Raw genomic sequence first — 19,493 nt, 5'->3', positions numbered from 1 at the left:
TACCCTCTCATTAACCCTTTGTTAACTTGTCATTTGAAACAGGCTTGTCTGAATACCTCATTTTTAAAGACTGTAAACCTAGGCTAGAACAAGGACAGCTTAATATTTACCTTTCTGATGTGATGTAGCTGGAATAAAGTAATTATATTATTTTCTACTCTAGCTAACACACCGTTCTTTCTAAACTAGTCTGGTCTGAGCTTTTATTTATTTTATTTTACCTTTATTTAACTAGGCAAGTCAGTTAAGAACAAATTCTTAATTTCAATGACAGCCTAGGAATAGTGGGTTAGGTTAACTGCCTTGTTCAGGGGCAGAACGACAGATTTTTAACTTGTCAGCTCAGGGATTCAATCTTGCAACCTTCCGGTTACTAGTCCAACGCTCTAACCACTAGGCTACCTGCCGCCCCAAGCTTGAAAGATAGTGATCATGAATAGGAGATTTGATGTGTAATGTAATAAGCAGTACCGTACTTCAAAGAACAGTGTGCATACCTTTTTCATTCGACCACACCCTTTAAGCTATGATGCCAACCAGTAAGATCCTTTGTAAACAGAAGTGAACAGTGACCGAGAACAATGAAGCAAGGCAGTAAGTCACAGAACAGTCATTTTCCGGTCACTTCTGGGAAACCGGAATGCTTACAGACCTGCTCTCAGATGCAGAGTAGCCCACGTTTTGCGAGCATGGAGAGGCCAGAGATAGCCAGACTAGTAAATTGGACTAAGGAACAGATGTTGTGTATTGGAGAAAGGCCATCAGTGCGGATTCTGCAAACAATACAGTGGGTGAAGGCACGGCATGAGCATGGTGAACGGAAAGATGTGGTTATGGACAGGGAGGAAGAAGAGCCTAGTGTAGTGGGAAGATGTGTATTGAGGAAGAATGGCGCCAAGTACAAACCGTACTCTGCTGTTTCTGATGGCTCAGAAATTGAACCTGATGAGAGAGAGGATGAATTACCTGCGGTGGCAGGTGTGATGAAGACCTCCGAGTCCAAGCCTCGCCCCGATGGTCATGCGAAGGATGGTACTGTCCCAGTGGGAGTGACATTTTTGGAGAAAGTGGATCCCTGCCTTTTGGCTGACCCATATGTAGTCTCAAGCTGGGTACAAAAGTATGTGGATACTGTTAAATTGGTGAAGGTAGCTCGAAGTAGACTTGTGATGATTTTCTGTTATTCTTCTGCCGAGAGGGAGCAGGTGCTTCACGTCACAGGCCTCGGGAAAAGACCTGTGACATGAAAGGAGTGATTACTGGGGTGGCGTTGAGGTGGAGAAACTGAAATTGAAGATTCCCTGTGTCTGTGATGCCCGCCATTTGGTGCGACGCAGACCCGGTGGCGAGCGTGGTGAAACTGAGAAGACACGGTCTGTCCTTTTGAGTTTTGAAGCAGTCTTTACCTGATAGTCATTTTAGGACATGTCAGTTGTCCCGTGAGAGCTCTAGTGCCGAACCCACTAAGGTGTTTCAGATGCCAAACTTATGGTCATGTTTCAGCAGTGTGTAGGACAATGGAATGTGTAGTATCGGTGGAAAAAACGGTGTCAACTGTTGCTGGGGATCAGAAGTGCCCGGTGCCTAGAGAGACCGGTTGTCAGGGTCAGAGTAGAACAGAAGGTATCATATGCTGAGGCAGTGAAGAGATTAGTGGATGATGGGTCAAGTGTGAGTAGTAGGCCAATACATAGTGATATGAATTTGTGCTTTGGTAAGTTTGGCTTCTTAGCGTTCATTGCCATGGTTATCAACTGTGCCACAGTAATGGCACGTAAATCACAGAAAATAGATGTTATGGTGGCAGCTGCAGAGAAGTACTTGGGTGTACAAGGTTTTACAGCAAAAGAGACAAGGTGTGTTAAATGAGTCATGTCCTCCCCAGGCCGTTGGCCTGTTGTAGGATCAGTTGGGGTCAAAGTAGTGAAATGGGGTGGTGTTTATTTAATTTTTTATTAAATAATATATAGGTGTAGTGTTAGTTGGTGGTGCATTAAAATGTACCCTTTTTAATTTTTGTATCACAAAATATAACGTGGTCGACCACACTCTCCCGTACAGTAGGTGGCGGCATGCACAAACAAAATGTGGAACGCCGTGATAACAAAGAAGACCAAGAACCATTTCCACGTCAGCTTTTTTATTGTTATTTAGACGTTCAATAACACATACTTAAACCATGTAGTCTTTAATTCACGTTGGAGACAAGACTTGGTTGATATATGTTATCTAGGTAAAACTAGCTAGCTGCTAACAATGGCTAACTGTGTGGGTTTTCACACTCAAATAGCCTCAATCATGGAGGTTCTAGCGAATGCAGCCGTGGCTGAGATCTGTAAACTCGTAGACGACGACTATGCAGTGGTTCGTTTGGAAATAACTCAAAGCCAGAAAGAAAACAGGTCATTGCGGAGGAAACTACAGCTACTGGAACTGAAGGTGGCACGAGAGCGCGCAGAGAGGACAATACGAGAGCGCGTCTTCGCCAGTCGTCCCAGTAGTGTCAAGATCCTCGACCGATACAGAGGAATGGCAAGAGGTACATTTTGCAGGCCGATGCGGCACGGCCTGTCGCGGTTCTTCTCAGTGCCTGTCGACCCGTTCGCCTCTGCACATATATTGAGGTGTTACCCAGATGTGGGTCTTGGTCAGTTTTTGGATAGTATGCAATAATTCTCCTGATTTACTTAGCTATCTTGTGCAAAGAAGAGCCAATATCATAGTGTAGGTATTGTACAGTCATTGCATCTCAAACCATAGAGATCCTATTGTGCTCACCGTGTGTTGGCACGCCCCCTGTAATCCTATTGGCCACTGTTGTTCATGGTAATTTCATATATCGTGGGCATACGTCTGGTAATTGTCTTCATTTTTGATGGTTAACGAAACGGGATTGAAGCACTGCTTATCTTGTGCCAAAGCTAAGCATTCTAACACATACTAACGAACTGGTATACCCGTAGCTAGTTGCTACTAAACTCACACAGCACAGTGTGAATATCTTACTTGTGGAAGGTAATAAACAGCATCAACAAGCGTATTCTTTGTTGTGGCATCATTGTAACCCACGCATCATATAAAAGATGACCCACAACAAAATTCTAACCAGATTCTTGATTTACTGCATTTCCAATTATTTACTTACTGTGATGCATGGAACATAATACATCAATCTATAAATAGTATATCAATAAGTTATGAGAAGGGTTACCTTACGTCCTTGCCAATTCTAGACAGTGTCTATAGTGTACAATATACCATTGTATTGACTGTAGCTAACCTAAACCCCCCCCCCCCAATCAATCTCTCAGGTGAAGGACATCTTACTGGAGGCCACAGGAGCTTTGTGAAGCCAGCGGGACACAATTCATGGAGAGATGACCAACCAATCACTGTTGATGAGGGGAGTGGAACCTCAACCCAGCACGTTATCGTGATAGAGGTTAGTGTAACAGTATTACATCAAAATTACAGTACATCAAATGTGAGACTTCCCTATGACATTGTTATTCAATAACCTCCTCTCTTCTTGTGTCAGTCTGCAGATGGAGAGGCTGCAGGTCCTGGGGTCAAACAGGAAAGGTCTGAAGGAGAGGTGGGCCCACGGCACAGCAGAGACATCCAGACTGGAGCGGCAGGAGAGCCCTCTGTAGCCACGGAGGACACCGCCCCAGCACCTCCCAGGACCCAACGCAGCGTCACGGAGGTCAGTGGAACGCCGAACACTGTCCTCAAGTCAGAGACAGACACAGAGACTTTAACTTTAACACACAGGCTCTTACACACAGGATCTGACCACAGATCAGACCCAGAGAGACTGTGCCTGGGGAGACTGGGCTGTCTTCCTGCTCCCGGCTTGGAGTATTTACCGGTATTTCAACAGAGCCAGAGGATGGTTCATACCTGTGGGGATGGCTATGTTGATGCGTTAAACACTGGTGGTGATGATCCATCTTGTTCTTACACTACAGAGATGGACCCTGTCAACATGTCCTTGGGTTTAGAGACCCAGACTGATCTGTCTAGAGGGGACTGGAAACAGTACAGTAGTAGTATATACACTGAAGGGTGCCTAGATAAGAAAGGGGAGGTTATAGTGGTAGATGAGGTGACTGTGAAAGTGGAGGGCGACGTTCCTCCCACATGGAATGCAGAAAGTCACCTAGGAGATGCACACTCACAGGGCAGAGATTTATTAGATTACAGGGGAAGCTTAGAGACTAATCTAAATATTGCCACCCACTCCTCTTTACATGCGTTCAGGGATCGCGACCCAGTGTCTCCATCGATGGGGCCTTCCGATTCACATGGCAGCGTCCGTTTCGATCAGGTATTGAACTTAAACGACAGGGATAGAGCCCAGACTCAGGGAGGGGGAGCCACATCCGGCAATAGTAAAGAGAAACGGTTCTTCTGCATGTTCTGCAACAAAGGCTTCAGCTGCCCCCAGAAGGTGGAGCTCCACCAGAGGGTCCACACAGGGGTGAAATGCTTCAGCTGTACCCAGTGTCACATGCGCTTTGTCCATGCTGGTGACCTGAAGAGGCATCAGAGGGTCCACACAGGGGAGAAACCCTACAGCTGCCCACAGTGTGAGAAGAGGTTCTCCCGCCAGGACCACCTGAAGATGCACCTGAAGGTCCACACAGGAGAGAGGCCATTCGCCTGTACGCACTGCGGGAAGAGGTTCTCAGAAAAGAGATGCCTCAGGATACACCAGCAGAAAAAACATTCCACTCTATAACATCGAAAGTAACCATTCCACTCGATAGCTTCTCACATTTATATCAAACCCTGCATTTAAGACAAATATGAATTTTTGTCAGCAGAAAAGATCAACAGATGCATTTGGAATAACAAGAGTAACAGATTCCAGTGTTGAATATTCCTGGGTAGAATATTGCATCCAGACATTCATTGTGTGATATATAAAGAATATATAATCCTAAAAAGTCTGTTACATATTGTGTTTGTACTGTGTAGGATATATGATGTTCACAAAATTTCCCAAGACACCTTTTATGAGAAAATTAATGCAGTTTATCAAGTTCATGCTGACTTTTCTGTTGAGGCGTGTATGTGTGGTTTTCATATGGTGTATTTAACACTTGTTTATGTTTAATAAACACAAAATGGGACTTTATTCTAAAGACTCTATAATAACAAACCTAATGCAATGATAAATCTTAGCGCTGGCGGTAACGCAATAGGTCCAGGGTTGTCTAAAATATGTTTGCTATTTTCACAGCGATAATTGTGCGTGCAGTAGCTAGCTGGTGGTGGCGCAAAAGGGCTGAGTTTTGATGAATAAATAAGTTGTAGGAGTGTCAAGGTTTGACCCCTCACTTGGCCAATCAGAACATGCTCCATGGCTAAATACTGTATACCGTTGTGTATTTACGGTCTTTTATGTATTGCCTTATCGTCAACTCCGATTGATTTTATTTGTCGGTAAAAAAATACATATACACACACAGTACAAATATTTTTTTAAATGTTACTGGGATTGCACAATCAAGTCTGGGACTTATTTGCATTATAGTCCCATTTTAAATAAAAAATACATATACAATAACATAGATACCAACACATTAGAGATACAGACAAAAAAGAGTTACTCATTAGCCAGCTTTTGACATTTAAAAAAAAAAAGTGGTTATGATTGGTATGGCTGAGTTGCCGTGGTAGTTTGTTCCATTCAACATCGCCAGTATATACAAATGTGTTCTTACCAGATAGAATATTTAACAATGAATATTAGTCTCTGGCTACTTGGATAGGTTCCTGGGGGCTGAGTCTGGGATAATGTTGTGGACCAGACCAAGTTGAATTAATACTACTCTTTTTGTTCCCCACAGATAGCCAGCCTAGCTGCTTAAAATGCTCGACTGCCAGATGAGGGGGGGGGGGGGGTTAAAAACCCCTAGAGTTGATGTCCGCGCCCGCGTGGAAATTAAATTAGCATAAAAAAAAATCCCCATCAAAATGTGTTTAAGTTAGAGACGTCGTATTTATAGTGTATGGGCTGCGTCGCAATCCACCGCATCTGCCAATGGCAGCCTTCCGTATCTGCGGTGGAAGGTGGCTGAGCAACAGCGGTGTTTCTTAGACCATGAGACATCTCTCAAATCGGTTTTCTCACAAAAACGTCTGTAGTGTCCAAACCTGACCATAACCAGACACTCCAGTACAATCAGGTGTAGCTTCTCAACCAAATTTGTGGCAACTGTTGTGAAAAAGGTATTGAAACTATCAGCTACCACTGCCTTGTCAAATTGTATTTCCTCATTGACCTCCAGGCCAACGCTTTTACAATTTGCATTCTTCCCATCACTATGTTTAGTGACTGCCACAACTTCCTATTTTCACAAATTTTACCTCATCTGACTAGATGTTTTCCTTAGGGTTGTGTGTATTGAGAGCCTCTTCATCTTCGGTACTGTTATATTCTTGAAAATAAGTATTTCTTGATTTAATGGCCTCTGATTTCCTGATTCATTCAAGGTTCAGTTCTTTAATTCTAACAGTTTTCCATGGAGGCAAAGTATCCACAATGCTTAAGAAACATTTGTTCAAATAGTTCCATCCTGTTTATTTTTAACAAAACCACAAAAAAAAAATCTTAATTTTAGTTTTTCACATTTTATAATCCATATCTAGACATGTAAGTACCGGGTCCCAGTTAACTTCACTCAATTGGTCAATAAATGCATGTTTCAGAGATCTCACAGTTATTGTGTCATAACAGTTAGAGATTTGTTCAGTAAATTATAGAATGATCACCAATCCCATAGGGAATGACACGACTTTGAGAAATCTTAGATTTATCAGACACCAAGATCAAATCTATGAATGTTTGGGTGTGGGCTCGTTTTTATCAGTTGATGCAAATCAAATATCCTGCAAAAATTCCTGAAGGCTTTAAATAACTGTTATATCCAATGTTCCAATATAGCCTAGTTTGTTAAGTAGCTTACAGAAATGAAATAACAAAATCTAGGCCTAACCCATCTTTGCAGTCTAAGTAATGCATGGCTTGCACCTTCAGAAAGTATTCATACCCATCATCTTTTCACGTGTCTATTTTCAAAGGATAAAGCTAAGAACATTAACTTCATAGTTAAGAACACTTTAACAATATGGAAGAAAGTGGAACGTATTCTACAAGAATCAATATCACTCACTAACTACTCTATGGAACAATCATTGTATAGCTTTTCACATTACACAAAATGGAAAGGTCAAATGCTGTATTATCTAAATGTTGAAAGTGCGTCGGCAACGGAGAGAAACAAAATGGTGCAGTTTGAGGCCATGTGGCAGAGAGTGATGTGTGCACTGGAGATGGGGGTATGAGCAGGTGGGTCTGGGTAGGGGTGATGTGGATGTTTGTGGGCATCTGTATGTTGTCGTTTGCATGTGGGTGTTTTGTATTGTAAAAATGTCTTACAAAAAAACAAATATTAATACCCCTTGACTTATTCCACATTTAGTTGTGTTACAGCCTGAATTCAAAATGAATTCGATTTTTCTCACCTACACAGAATACCCCACAATGACAAAGTGAAAACATGTTTTTTGAAATTTTAGCAAATGTATTGAAAATGAAATACAGAAATCAAATGTACATAAGTATTCACACCCAGCCTTCAGCTACCCTCAGCCCCTCATCTATCTCTGAACACCATCCAGTCCCAGCCCCTCTCATCTATCTCTGAATACCATCCAGTCCCAGCCCCTCTCATCTATCTCTGAATACCATCCAGTCCCAGCCCCTCTCTTCTATCTCTGAACACCGTCCAGTCCCAGCCCCTCCCATCTATCTCTGAACACCGTCCAGTCCCAGCCCCTCCCATCTATCTCTGAACACCGTCCAGTCCCAGCCCCTCCCATCTATCTCTGAACACCGTCCAGTCCCAGCCCCTCCCATCTATCTCTGAACACCGTCCAGTCCCAGCCCCTCCCATCTATCTCTGAATACCATCCAGTCCCAGCCCCTCCCATCTATCTCTGAATACCATCCAGTCCCAGCCCCTCCCATCTATCTCTGAATACCATCCAGTCCCAGCCCCTCCCATCTATCTCTGAACACCATCCAGTTTTGATGTCTAGCTGCCATATTTTTCCACTGTGCTGTGATGTTTTCCAAAAGTTCTGAAACTTTCAATTCTCAGTTTCTACATATTGTAAATTAAACACCTTTGCTAAGAGTATTATTGATCGATTGACTGACTTATCAAATCACCCAGCAGTGCTATTTGACGAGTAAGCTCCAAGTAAATGTAGCATTTTTTTCAGCCATTCCTGAACCTGCAACCAGCTACTGGGCAGTACCAAAATTGAGTGATCTAATGATTCTGTCTCTTCGCAGCAAAATCTGCAGAGCTGGAATGGTTGTATCCCCCATATATATAACATTCTATTGGTTGCAAAGTTTTAAATCCGGCTTCGTTTTGTGTATCAGTTCATAAACCATGTGCCATGGAATCGGTACATCGAAAATAGTTGGGAGGAGATTTTGCAGCCTGTATGGTGCAGCTTTACATTTTTAGGTCCTTAAATGAAACTGGTATACTTTTTTATATATCACAATTTTCTTTAACCACTTTTGGTCCTTACTTTCTCCCCTTTCTACTTGCCTCCTCCATTTTTGCGGTAATGCTGCAATCAGTTGGTTGTAATTTTGGATAGAGCAGACATTTCCATATATTTATGTAAACTGCATGTGTGACAACTCTACCAGTCCTATTAATGATGTAATTTACAAAGATTATACAGTTTATAAACATTTTCCGTTTTTGTTTTAATCAATTAGTATATTTGATTTTTTACCATAATAAACTATATATACAAATGTATGTGGACACCCCTTCAAATTAGTGGATTCAGCTATTTCGTCCACACCCGTTGCTTACAGGTGTATAAAATCGAGCACACAGCCATGCAATCTCCATTGACAAACATTGGCAGTAGAATGGCCTTCCTGAAGAGCTCAGTGACTTTCAACATGGCACCATCACAGGATGTCACCTTTCCAACAAGGCAGTCAAATTTCTGCCCTGCAAGAGCTACCCCGGTCAACTGTAAGTGCTGTTAGTGTGAAGTAGAAACGTCTAGGAGCAACAATGGCGCAGCCACAAAGTGGTAGGCCACACAAGCACACAGAAGGGGACCGCCAAGTGCCGAAGGGCGTAGCGTTTAAAAATCGTCTGTTCTCGGTTGCAACACTCACTACAGAGTTCCAAACTCCCTCTGGAAGCACCGTCAGCACAATAACTGTTCATTGGGAGCATCATGAAATGGGTTTCCATGGCCGAGCAACCGCACACAAGCCTAAGATCACCATTCGCAATGCCAAGCGTCAGCTGTAGTGGTGTAAAACCTGCCGCCATTGGACTCTGGAGCAGTGGAAATGCGTTCTCTGGAGTGATGAATCACACTTCACCATCTGGCAGTCCGATGGATGAATCTGGGTTTGGCGGATGCCAGGAGAACGCTACTTGCACCAATGTATAGTGCCAAATGTGAAGTTAGGAGGAGGATTAATGGTCTGGGGCTGTTTATCATGGTTCCAGCGAAGCCTCTTAGTTCCAGTGAAGGGAAATCTTAACGCTACAGCATACAATGACATTCTAGACAATTCTTTGCTTCCAACTTTGTGGCAACAGTTTGGGGAAGGCCCTTTCCTGTTTCAACATGACAATGCCCACGTGCACAATGCGAGGTGCATACATCAATAGTTTGTTGAGATCGGTGTGGAAGACCTTGACTGGCTTTAACCCATTTCATTAGAGATTCTCCTAAATTAAAATAGTCCAGGCATTTATATATAAATTCCAGTCGTACTTTATCAAATGCCTTTTCCCCGATTTTTCATAGTGTTCTATTGTTTCCAGTACTTGTCTTACAGTGCATTTGGAAAGTATTCAGACCCCTTGATTTTTTTCACATTTTGTTACGTTACAGCCTTATTCTAAAATCGATTAAATCGTTTTTTTCCCCTCATCAACCTGCACACAATACCCCATAATGACAAAGCGAAAACAGGTTTTTAGATGTTTTTGCACATATATTAAAAATGTAAAACCGATACCTTATTACATAAGTATTCAGACCCTTTGCTATGAGACTCATTTGAGCTCAGGTGCATCCTGTTTCCATTGATCATCCTTGAGATGTTTCTACAACTTCATTGGATTCCACCTGTGGTAAATTCAATTGATTGGACATGATTTGGAATGGCACACACCTGTCTATATAAGGTTCCACAGTTGATATGGCTTGGTTTTTGCTCTGACATGCACTGAGGTCGAAGGAATTGTCCGTAGAGCTCCGAGACAGGATTTTGTCAAGACACAGATCTGGGGAAAGGTACCAAAAAATGTCTGCAGCATTGACGGTCCAAGAACACAGTGGCCTCCATTATTCTTAAATGAAAGAAGTTTAGAACAACCAAGGCTCTTCCTAGAGCTGGCTTCCCGGCAAAACTGGGCAATCGGGGGAGAAAGGCCTTGGTCAGGGTGGTGACCAAGAACCCAATGGTCACTGACAGAGCTCTAGAGTTCCTCTGGGGAGATGGGAGAATCTTCCAGAAGGACAACGATCTCTGCAGCACTTCACCAATCAGGCCTTTATGGTAGAGTGGCCAGAAGGAAGCCGCTCCTCAGTAATGAGAAACAAGATTCTCTGGTCTGATGAAACCAATATTGAACTCTTTGACCTCAATGTCAACCGTCACGTCTGGAGGAAACCTGGCACCATCCCCACGGTGAAGCATGGTGGTGGCAGCATGCTGTGGGGATGTTTTTCAGAGGCAGGGACTGGGAGACTAGTCAGGATTGAGGGGAGAGATGAATGAAGCAGAGTACAGAGAGATCCTTGATGAAAACCTGCTCCAGACTTGGGCGAAGGTTCTCCTTTTAACAGGACAATAACCCTAAGCACACAACCAAGACCATGCAGGAGTGGCTTCGGGACAAGTCTTTGAATGTCCTTGAGTGGCCCAGCCAGAATCCGGACTTCAACCCGATCTCTGGAGAGACCTGAAAATAGCTGTGCAGCGATGCATACAACCTTAACAGCTTGAGAGGATCTGCAGAGAAGAATGGGAGAAACTCCCCAAATACAGGTGTGCAAAGCTTGTAGTGTCATAACCAGGAAGACTCGAGGCTGTAATCACTGCCAAAGGTGATTCAACAAAGAAAAAAGGGTCTGAATACTTATGTAAATGTGATCCGTTTTTTTAATGTTTTATTTCTAAAAACCCGTTTTTGCTTTGTTATTGTATGTAGATTGATCAGGAGGAAAAATACATTTTAATCCATTTTAGAATAAGGCTATAAAGTAACAAAATGTGAAGAAAGTCATGGGGTCTGAATACTTTCCAAATGCTCTGTATATTATTTCCATTTTGTTGTCCATGTAAAACACCTGTCTAATTAGGATGAATAATATCCTACAATACCTTTAATTCTATGCGCTATGGATTTGCTAGGATTTTGTGATTACAACACTGGAGTGTAAGGGGTCTCCAGTTTTTTAGGTGGACTCAATCTTTATATTCACCATCTGGGTCCTGTTTCAGTAATAGTTAAATAAGACCTTCTTGCAGAGTATCTGGTAGTCTTTATATGAGTGGTTAAAACAACATGTTAATAATGGACCTTGGAGTAAATACATTTTTGGGGGATATACTTCAACTGGTATGTCATCCAGCCATGGAGTTTTCCCAGACTTGAGACTTTAATTGCATCTAGAATTTCCTCCTCTAATTAGGCCTTCACATTAGTCTTTCTGTATAACTGTTCATTTTATACTATTAATAGAAAACAAATCTTACAATTAACTTCCTTTAGTGGAAATGGAGGAGACTGAAATGGAAACATATGCTTAAAGTACTTTGCTTCCTCTTAAAATATTGTTTGGTGAGTCATTGAGGATGTTATTTGTAACAAGTTTCTATAAAACATTTTTGGTAGCATTTCAATGTTATTTGGTGCATTCTTCCCGATATTCCATCCAGTTCGATTTATTTTTACAATATATTACACTTGGTCTTTCTTGAATACGTACCTCCATTTATTTTAGTTTTTCCTCTAACTTACTCTGAGCCTCTGGTACTGTTTTTATAGCTATCTATCTGTACTGTTAGTTCCTCTATTTCCTTTTTCAGATTAACTCTTTTGACCTAAAATGTTTTTTGTTGAATTGCATGGCCTCTTAAGGCACATTTAAGTGTCCCATACAATAAGGGGATATGCTGTACCTATGTTATGAAGGAAAAAGTAAGTTCTTCTGTCTTGGTTAAAAATAATTTGTCATCCAGTAGGCTTAGTGTAGTGCTACAGCAAAAACCAAAACGTGCACTCTTTGGGGTCCAGATGACCGAGTTTGAGAACCATTGGATTAGGCTAAGATCAACATACTGTATGTTCTTGTATAAAACCACAATGGCACATTTCCTATTGCCACAGATGGCCCAATAACAACGTCCCTGAGTCCATATTCATCAACCATTTTCCCAATCTCTGGGCCAAAAGATTGCCTATCTGCCCCACAGTCATGCACAACTATTGTCCTAATAAGATTGAACATTTAGTCTCAATACATGTAATATGACGTCTCCATGTAAGCTTTTTATCAAACCATAGCCCCAAATACTTAAATTCTGTAACCCTTTTCAATCATTGTCCATATAATCAAACACTGACATCTTCCTTTGTCTTTTTGTTAGCAAACAAGATTTAGATACAGTTAACTTGAAACCCCATGATAAGGATCATTCCTCTACTGCTAAAACAACTCCTTGCCTTTTATCTATTACAGTGGCACCATCATCTGCATATAAGGCCGCCCCTATACCCTGTATCAACGTGAATAAGGTGGGACTAATGGTGCTACCCTGTGGAGTTCCATTTTCCACCTCATATTCTCTTTAACTCTGATCCTGACCTGGAAGGTTCGGTCAAACAAGAAATCCATTCTCCCACCTATACACACATTCAATTTAACCAGTAGCCCTTCCCTCCACATTGTATCAAATGCTTTTTCTATGTCAAAATATACAATTGACATCACTTCCTTCAGTGCCAAAGCTTTGGTCACTGCAGTACTAATTGTAACCAATACATGAAGGGTAGTCCTTATTTTTCTGAATCCACTCTGAGATGGACTTAATAGATCCCTATGTTCCAGATAATACAACAATCTACCCACAATCAACTTTTCCATTAATTTACAGAGATTTTATGTAAGTGCAATAGGTCTATAACTAGCAGGACTGGATGGATCTTTACCAGGCTTCAGCTGGCTTTCTTTTTACCCACAACATATTTATGTCCAGCATGATGGGTTTAAAAATAATGAAGTCATTCTATAGCTACAGTATAGGACTCAAATGTAGTGGGGATGTTGAAAGTGTGTTTATTATCTCTGTGTGTGTACGTACCTGAGGGAGTGTATGTCGTGATGCAGAATACACACTCTCTCTTCCAGGAGGAGGAGGGTCCAGAGGTGCTGCTGGTGAAGGAGGAGGGGTGTGAGGAGGGTCTGGGGAACCCTGAGGGGACCATGGTCATGGAGGGCAACCAGACTACACCACCTAAACCCACAGAGCAACCAACTGAGCAGCACAGGACCACACACAGTCTCATTGAGGTGAGCCCACTGTGAACTACTGGCTGAATAGTATTAGGTCAGGGCCTGTTTTCAAAAAGCAGTAGTGCTGATATAGGATCGGTTTTGCCTTTTAGATCATAATGAATAAGACTACATAGACAGGTAGGGAACTGATCCTTGATTAGCACTTATACTCTGGATACTGGCCCAGGTATTGATTATTTTTGCTTTAGCCTCTATGGGCTAGGTGGGACGCAGGCGTCCCACCCGTGGTGCACTCCATCAACAGCAGGTGCATTTCAAGAGTGGCAAATTTGAATCCAAATAAATGTCAAAATTCAAATTTTTCAAACATACAACTATTTTACACCCTTTGAAAGATAAACATCTCCTTAATCTAACCACGTTTTACGATTTCAAAAAGGTTTTACGGCGAAAGCATAAATTTAGAGTATGTTAGGACAGTACATTTACAAGAGTTGTGTGTAATGTTTTGTCAATTCAAAGACAGGGTCACCAAAACCATAAAACCAGCTAAAATGATGCACTAACCTTTTACAATCTCCATCAGATGACACTCCTAGGACATTATGTTAGACAATGCATGCATTTTTAGTTCTATCAAGTTCATATTTATATCCAAAAACAGCGTTTTACTATGGCATTGATGTTGAGGAAATCGTTTCCCTCCAATAACCGGCAGTCAAGTCAGCATCACAAATTAAATAATTAAAATTAGAAAACATTGGTAAAATATTATATTGTCATTTAAAGAATTATAGATTTACATCTCTTGAACGCAATCAACTTGCCAGATTTAAAAATAACCTTACTGGGAAATCACACTTTGCAATAATCTGAGCACTGCGCCCAGAAAAATACGCGTTGCGATACAGACTAGTCGTCATGTTGGGGAGATCTAAAATCGAAAATACTATGTAAATAATCCATTACCTTTGATTCTCTTCATCAGGTATCACAGGTCCATAACGAATGTAGTTTTGTTCAAAAAAGCTCATCATTTATGTCCAAAAATCTCCGTCTTGTTAGCACATGATCTAAGCCCGCCGGACTTCACTTCATGAACGAGGGGAAAAAAATATATTTACGTTCGTTCAAACATGTCAAACGTTGTATAGCATAAATCATTAGGGCCTTTTTTAACCAGAACATGAATAATATTCAAGGTGGACGAATGCATACTCTTTTATAACGTATTGGAACGAGGGTACCCAACATGAACTCGCGCGCCAGGTGTCTAATGGGCCATCATCGTTCCATGGCTCTTGTTCGGTCAGATCTCCCTCCAGAAGACTCAAAACACTTTGTAAAAGCTGGTGACATCTAGTGGAAGCAATAGGAAGTGCCAAAATATTCCTCAGCCCCTGTGTTTTTCAATGGCATAGGTTTAAAGGTAATACAACACATCAGGTATCCACTTCCTGTCAGAAAATGTCTCAGGGTTTTGCCTGCCAAATGAGTTCTGTTATACTCACAGACACCATTCAAACAGTTTTAGAAACTTTAGAGTGTTTTCTATCCATATATAATAAGTATATGCATATTCTAGTTACTGGGTAGGATTAGTAACCAGATTAAATCGGGTACATTTTTTTTATCCAGCCGTGCAAATACTGCCCCCTAGCCCTAACAGTGTGGGACCATGCCTTTCAATTATCACACCATTAAAGAGTGTCAAGTAATCAAATTAACTAACACATTTGCATAGTTTCAAATTAACTAACATGTTTGAATTGTACCCATATCAGTCCCTCATTGCCCAATCAGAAGATGCTCCATAGCAGGGTGCTCATATCATATTTCTTGATCCAACATCCTCTCACTCTGTATCTCTTACAGTCAGTAGACATGGAGGATGGGAAGCCTGATCTGCTGCTGGTCAAAGAGGAGACCATAGAAGATGGACCAGAGAACATTGATCTGCTGAATGGACTAAAGATGGGGGAGCAAGGTAAGGGAGAAATACATATAGCCTACATACAGTAATAGATCTTCAACAGGAATTTTCTTCATTCATAAAATGAAATCAATGCAACTTATGTTTACATACAAAAACACACATTAATGTATGACTTGACCAGGTAATTGACGACAACTCCATGTTTTTAAAGTCTATTTTCTAACCTCTTCCTCCAGGTGGTTGGCTGGAGGCTAACAGAGGAGACTGGGTGGCCATCTTGGATTCCCATACCCAGACGGGTGCAGCGAAGGGCCTGGAGGAGGACATCACTGAGCAAGCCAGAATCAGCCGTGACATAGTGGAGGTTAGTGGATGGGACAGTGTCTTCAACTCTGGGCTGGGGAACAACACTGTTAACCACAACCATAAACAGACAGTCGAACACAGAACAACGACCGAACAAAGTCTCCATGACAACAGACTGGCAGAGACCAGGGCGAGGCGTAGATTTGATCTACGTGGACGGGGAGGTATCCATATGCGGCGGGAGAGAACAGACACAGACTTGGCTAGCTATGCTCCGTCCTGCTACTATAGTTGTGATTCAGAGAGACTGATGACGCCTCAGGTTAACCCCCTAACAGTTGCTGCCTTCAGCCTGCCTTCTATAGGATCTATCAACTGGAACATGGACCCTGCAACAACAACACAGACACTGCCTGACCTTCGTCCTCCTCTCCTTATGTTAAACCAGACCTCAGACAATGTCAGTCCCTCAACAATAAATGGCTACACAAGCCCATTGACAAATGACAGTAGTAACGCTATCAGCAGATCTAATGGCAAAGATAAGCGCTTCTCGTGTTCATTCTGTGGGAAAGCCTTCAGTTTCCCCAAACAGGTGGAGATCCATAAGAGGATGCACACAGGGGAGAAACCATTTGGCTGTACCCAGTGTCAGATGCGCTTTGCTGAAGCTTGTCACCTGAAGAGGCACCAGAGGGTCCACACAGGGGAGAAACCATTCAGCTGCCACCTGTGCCGGGTCAGTTTCTCACACTCGTCCAGCCTGAAGAGGCACCAGAGGGTCCACACAGGGGAGAAACCAAATAGCTGCCCCCAGTGTGACAAAAGGTTCTCCCACCAGCACCATCTGAAGATGCACTTGCAGGTCCACACGGGAGAGAGGTCGTTCACCTGTACGCAATGAGTTTCTCAGAGAGGAGCTATCTCAGGAAAGACCAGCAGAAAATGCACATGGACCATGTATAGAGTAGAGTAACATGTTATGTAGTACTAGTTAGTTTGTTTGTAGTTCATTCTGTTGGTTTAGGATGTAGTAGGGAACTGGATGAGGTGAACTGAGGAAAGAATGAGTATGATGAGGCATGGTTGGTGTGATGGCGTCTGTAAAAATACTTCTCTGATGAAAAGTGACAACCTTGTCCTGTTATAATGCGGAAATGATAGTGCCTTAATTCATGTTTACTTGACATGAAGATGTGTAATGTAATGTTGAACCTTTTCCGAAGTATTCTCAAATAAATGTTCTCAAAGCGAGGGTACCAAATGTACAGGAAGGCAGAGGCTACGAATATGGAGTTTTCATCCCCGCTTCACACCTCTTGAAATGTCTTTCTCAAATCTAAGGATCCAAATCACATTCTGCGCATGTGTTATTTACTCATGTTCACGTTTCTCTATTTACTCACCCTCTTCTGGACCCAAAACCAATTTGATCGATATGATAACGTAGCCGGTCTCTGCCTCATATGTCTGCGATTTGAATGAACGTTCCAAAAATATGTATGAAGGCTACAACTTTCTCTGTCTGGTGTAACGGATATTGCCGTAGCAATAGTCTCAAACAAGACTGTCTACACATTGCATTGGAACAAAACAATTTGCATTTGATGTGATGATATGATCTTTATAGTTATGCTGCCATATAGCCAGGAGTCTGTCTCCTGTTTAGCCGTTGTTTGTAATGATGATGATGAAAAAAGAACATTGCTAGACGACTGTTAAAGACAAATAACTGTTTTGTGTACAAGCGGCAGTGGAGTCACAGTGACTCAGCACTGAGCAGCAACTGAAAAGAGAAGGCTAGTAGATCCCGCATGCGCAGAAATCTCTGTATTTTTAGCAACAGCACGTTGGGTTCCAGAAAATCTGGAAACGCAGCCACTTGGTTACAGAAAAGAGTAGTGTTACCATATTGAGAAACGTTATTCAACTCTTCATCTATTGTTTTGTGCAGTAAAAGTACTGTACTTCATGTTATGCACGTGTATGACCATTTTGTTGAAATTAAATACAACATTTACTCTGTACTGACTGACTTGGTTATTTTTGTATCATTGCAGGGTCTAAGTTTCCCTTATCTCAACCGAACCAAAACATTATACTTCATTATTGAATAAACAGTTATGGATTTTTTTTTTTTTTACTCCAATGGCTCTGTATTATTAGATACTTGAATCAGTGTTAGAGATGGGCTTGACTGTGATTAAAAACATTTTGTTTCTGTGTGTATAGCAAAGAGTTTCTTATATCATTGCAGTCAATGAGGACCTGCTGAAATCTGGTGTTGCTGGCGGTAGTGACTGGACCTCTGAAGCGTCTGGTCACAAACCCTGGCTCTGGATCAGGACCCTGGATCAGGAGCCTTCACTCTTCCTTCCCGAGTAGGAACCAGGACCGAACCACGAGGGACAAAAACTCCTCCACCACCACACAGAACACAACCAGTGGACAGGTGGACTGAACAACCTCAGTCCTGGGATCGAGGCTGCAATCAGGGATCTAGTCTGCAGCCCAGACCCTTCTCTTCACAGTCTCAGTGCAGGGATAAAGCAGGGCCTGGGGCTGATGGAGAGATTCTCCTGTTCCTATGATACAAACACCACAGTGTCAATGATGAACAGAGCAGGTCACCCTGGGCTTCAGCCTTCACAGAGAGTGGTGGGAGACCGCCCTGGTGGTAGTCTAATAGGAAGTCTGTCTTCTCCTTTAGGATCTCATCTTTAATATAGATCCTTTCTGTTCAGTGTAAACACAAGTGGTCTGAGTATAGAAAGCCATGAGGCGAGGAAGATGGCGGAAACTATTGTTTTGTTTGAAACTGCTGGTGAGTGAAGATGACATTAAGATTGAGTGGGTTTCAGTGGCGAAAAACAAAGGAAACAACAGGAGTAAAATTGTCGTGGAAACCCCTAGACTTGTCTTTAGTCTGAGTGAGTGTTTTGGAGATCCTGTTTAAGTCTTGATAGATGTCCTGGAATGTGTTGGGTGAAGTGGCTTCAGAGTCACAAGAAGTGGGTTTATTTCGATTTTTTTGTGTGTCTGCCGGAGTAGAAGAGGTGTACATTGTGCCTCAAGAAGATATGAGTGGGATGTTTTGTGTATGGATCTTCAAAGCAGAGCGCCTATCAACAGGGTTATATCTGGGGTGGCGCATAGTGTGTGCTGATTTTATACCTGAGGAAGTAGGTGGAGTTGTTGGTGCAGGTTGACAGACCCATATGGTAGATTAAGTAAAGAAATTCACTTCATCTAGTTTCTCCCTTCTCATGTAAAGTTGGGCTATGTGAGATACCCTTTAAGAGCCTACATGCACAAACCCCATCAGTGCCATAAATGCTAAATATTTGGTGTCAAGCGTATGCAGACGGGAAGAGTATCGAATGCCAATACCTGGATTGCCCTGTTAGAGTGAAGGAGACAGAAGTGGCAAAAGTAAGGGCTGTCCAGCGTGTCTCCTACCTGGCGGTGGTGAGAAGAGTTGAAGGAACGAGTAGAGCTGTAGATGCAATGGTAGTAGAGCCTGCATCATTGAATGTGTGTGTAAAAAGGTGTGCTTTGTTGCATTTATTGCAGTGGTCATTAACTGCACAGCACAAACGGAGAAGAAATCAGATTAAATTGGCATCATTGTAAGTGCAGCTGAACGTTT

General features: G+C 42.2%; 2 protein-coding genes across 2 annotated transcripts in view; one reads left to right on the top strand and one right to left on the bottom strand.

The window, feature by feature from the left end:
* The window catches only part of LOC106602437 (oocyte zinc finger protein XlCOF29-like), a 395,249-nt gene that overhangs the window by 51,237 nt on the left and 324,519 nt on the right, over window positions 1–19,493 (bottom strand). The window lies entirely within an intron of this gene.
* On the top strand, window positions 2,081–17,871 carry LOC106602413 (uncharacterized). Its single transcript, XM_014195036.2, has 6 exons — window positions 2,081–2,539; window positions 3,312–3,442; window positions 3,539–3,706; window positions 13,495–13,656; window positions 15,478–15,589; window positions 15,775–17,871. The coding sequence occupies exons 1-6, from the start codon at window positions 2,257–2,259 to the stop codon at window positions 16,746–16,748; spliced, it is 1,830 nt and encodes a 609-aa protein (XP_014050511.2). The 5' UTR covers window positions 2,081–2,256; the 3' UTR covers window positions 16,749–17,871.

The sequence above is a fragment of the Salmo salar genome, chromosome ssa04, assembly GCF_905237065.1.
Source record: "Salmo salar chromosome ssa04, Ssal_v3.1, whole genome shotgun sequence".
Taxonomy (NCBI): domain Eukaryota; kingdom Metazoa; phylum Chordata; class Actinopteri; order Salmoniformes; family Salmonidae; genus Salmo; species Salmo salar.
This window is presented reverse-complemented; position numbering and strand designations above follow the sequence as displayed.

What these genes read in the sequence shown, in the direction of transcription:
- LOC106602413 (XM_014195036.2), top strand. Translation starts at nt 2,257, where the DNA reads ATGGCTAACTGTGTGGGTTTTCACACTCAAATAGCCTCAATCATGGAG. An exon ending in CCACACACAGTCTCATTGAG is followed by an intron (nt 13,657 to 15,477) that starts GTGAGCCCACTG and finishes TATCTCTTACAG; the next exon opens with TCAGTAGACATGGAGGATGG. An exon ending in ACTAAAGATGGGGGAGCAAG is followed by an intron (nt 15,590 to 15,774) that starts GTAAGGGAGAAA and finishes CTCTTCCTCCAG; the next exon opens with GTGGTTGGCTGGAGGCTAAC.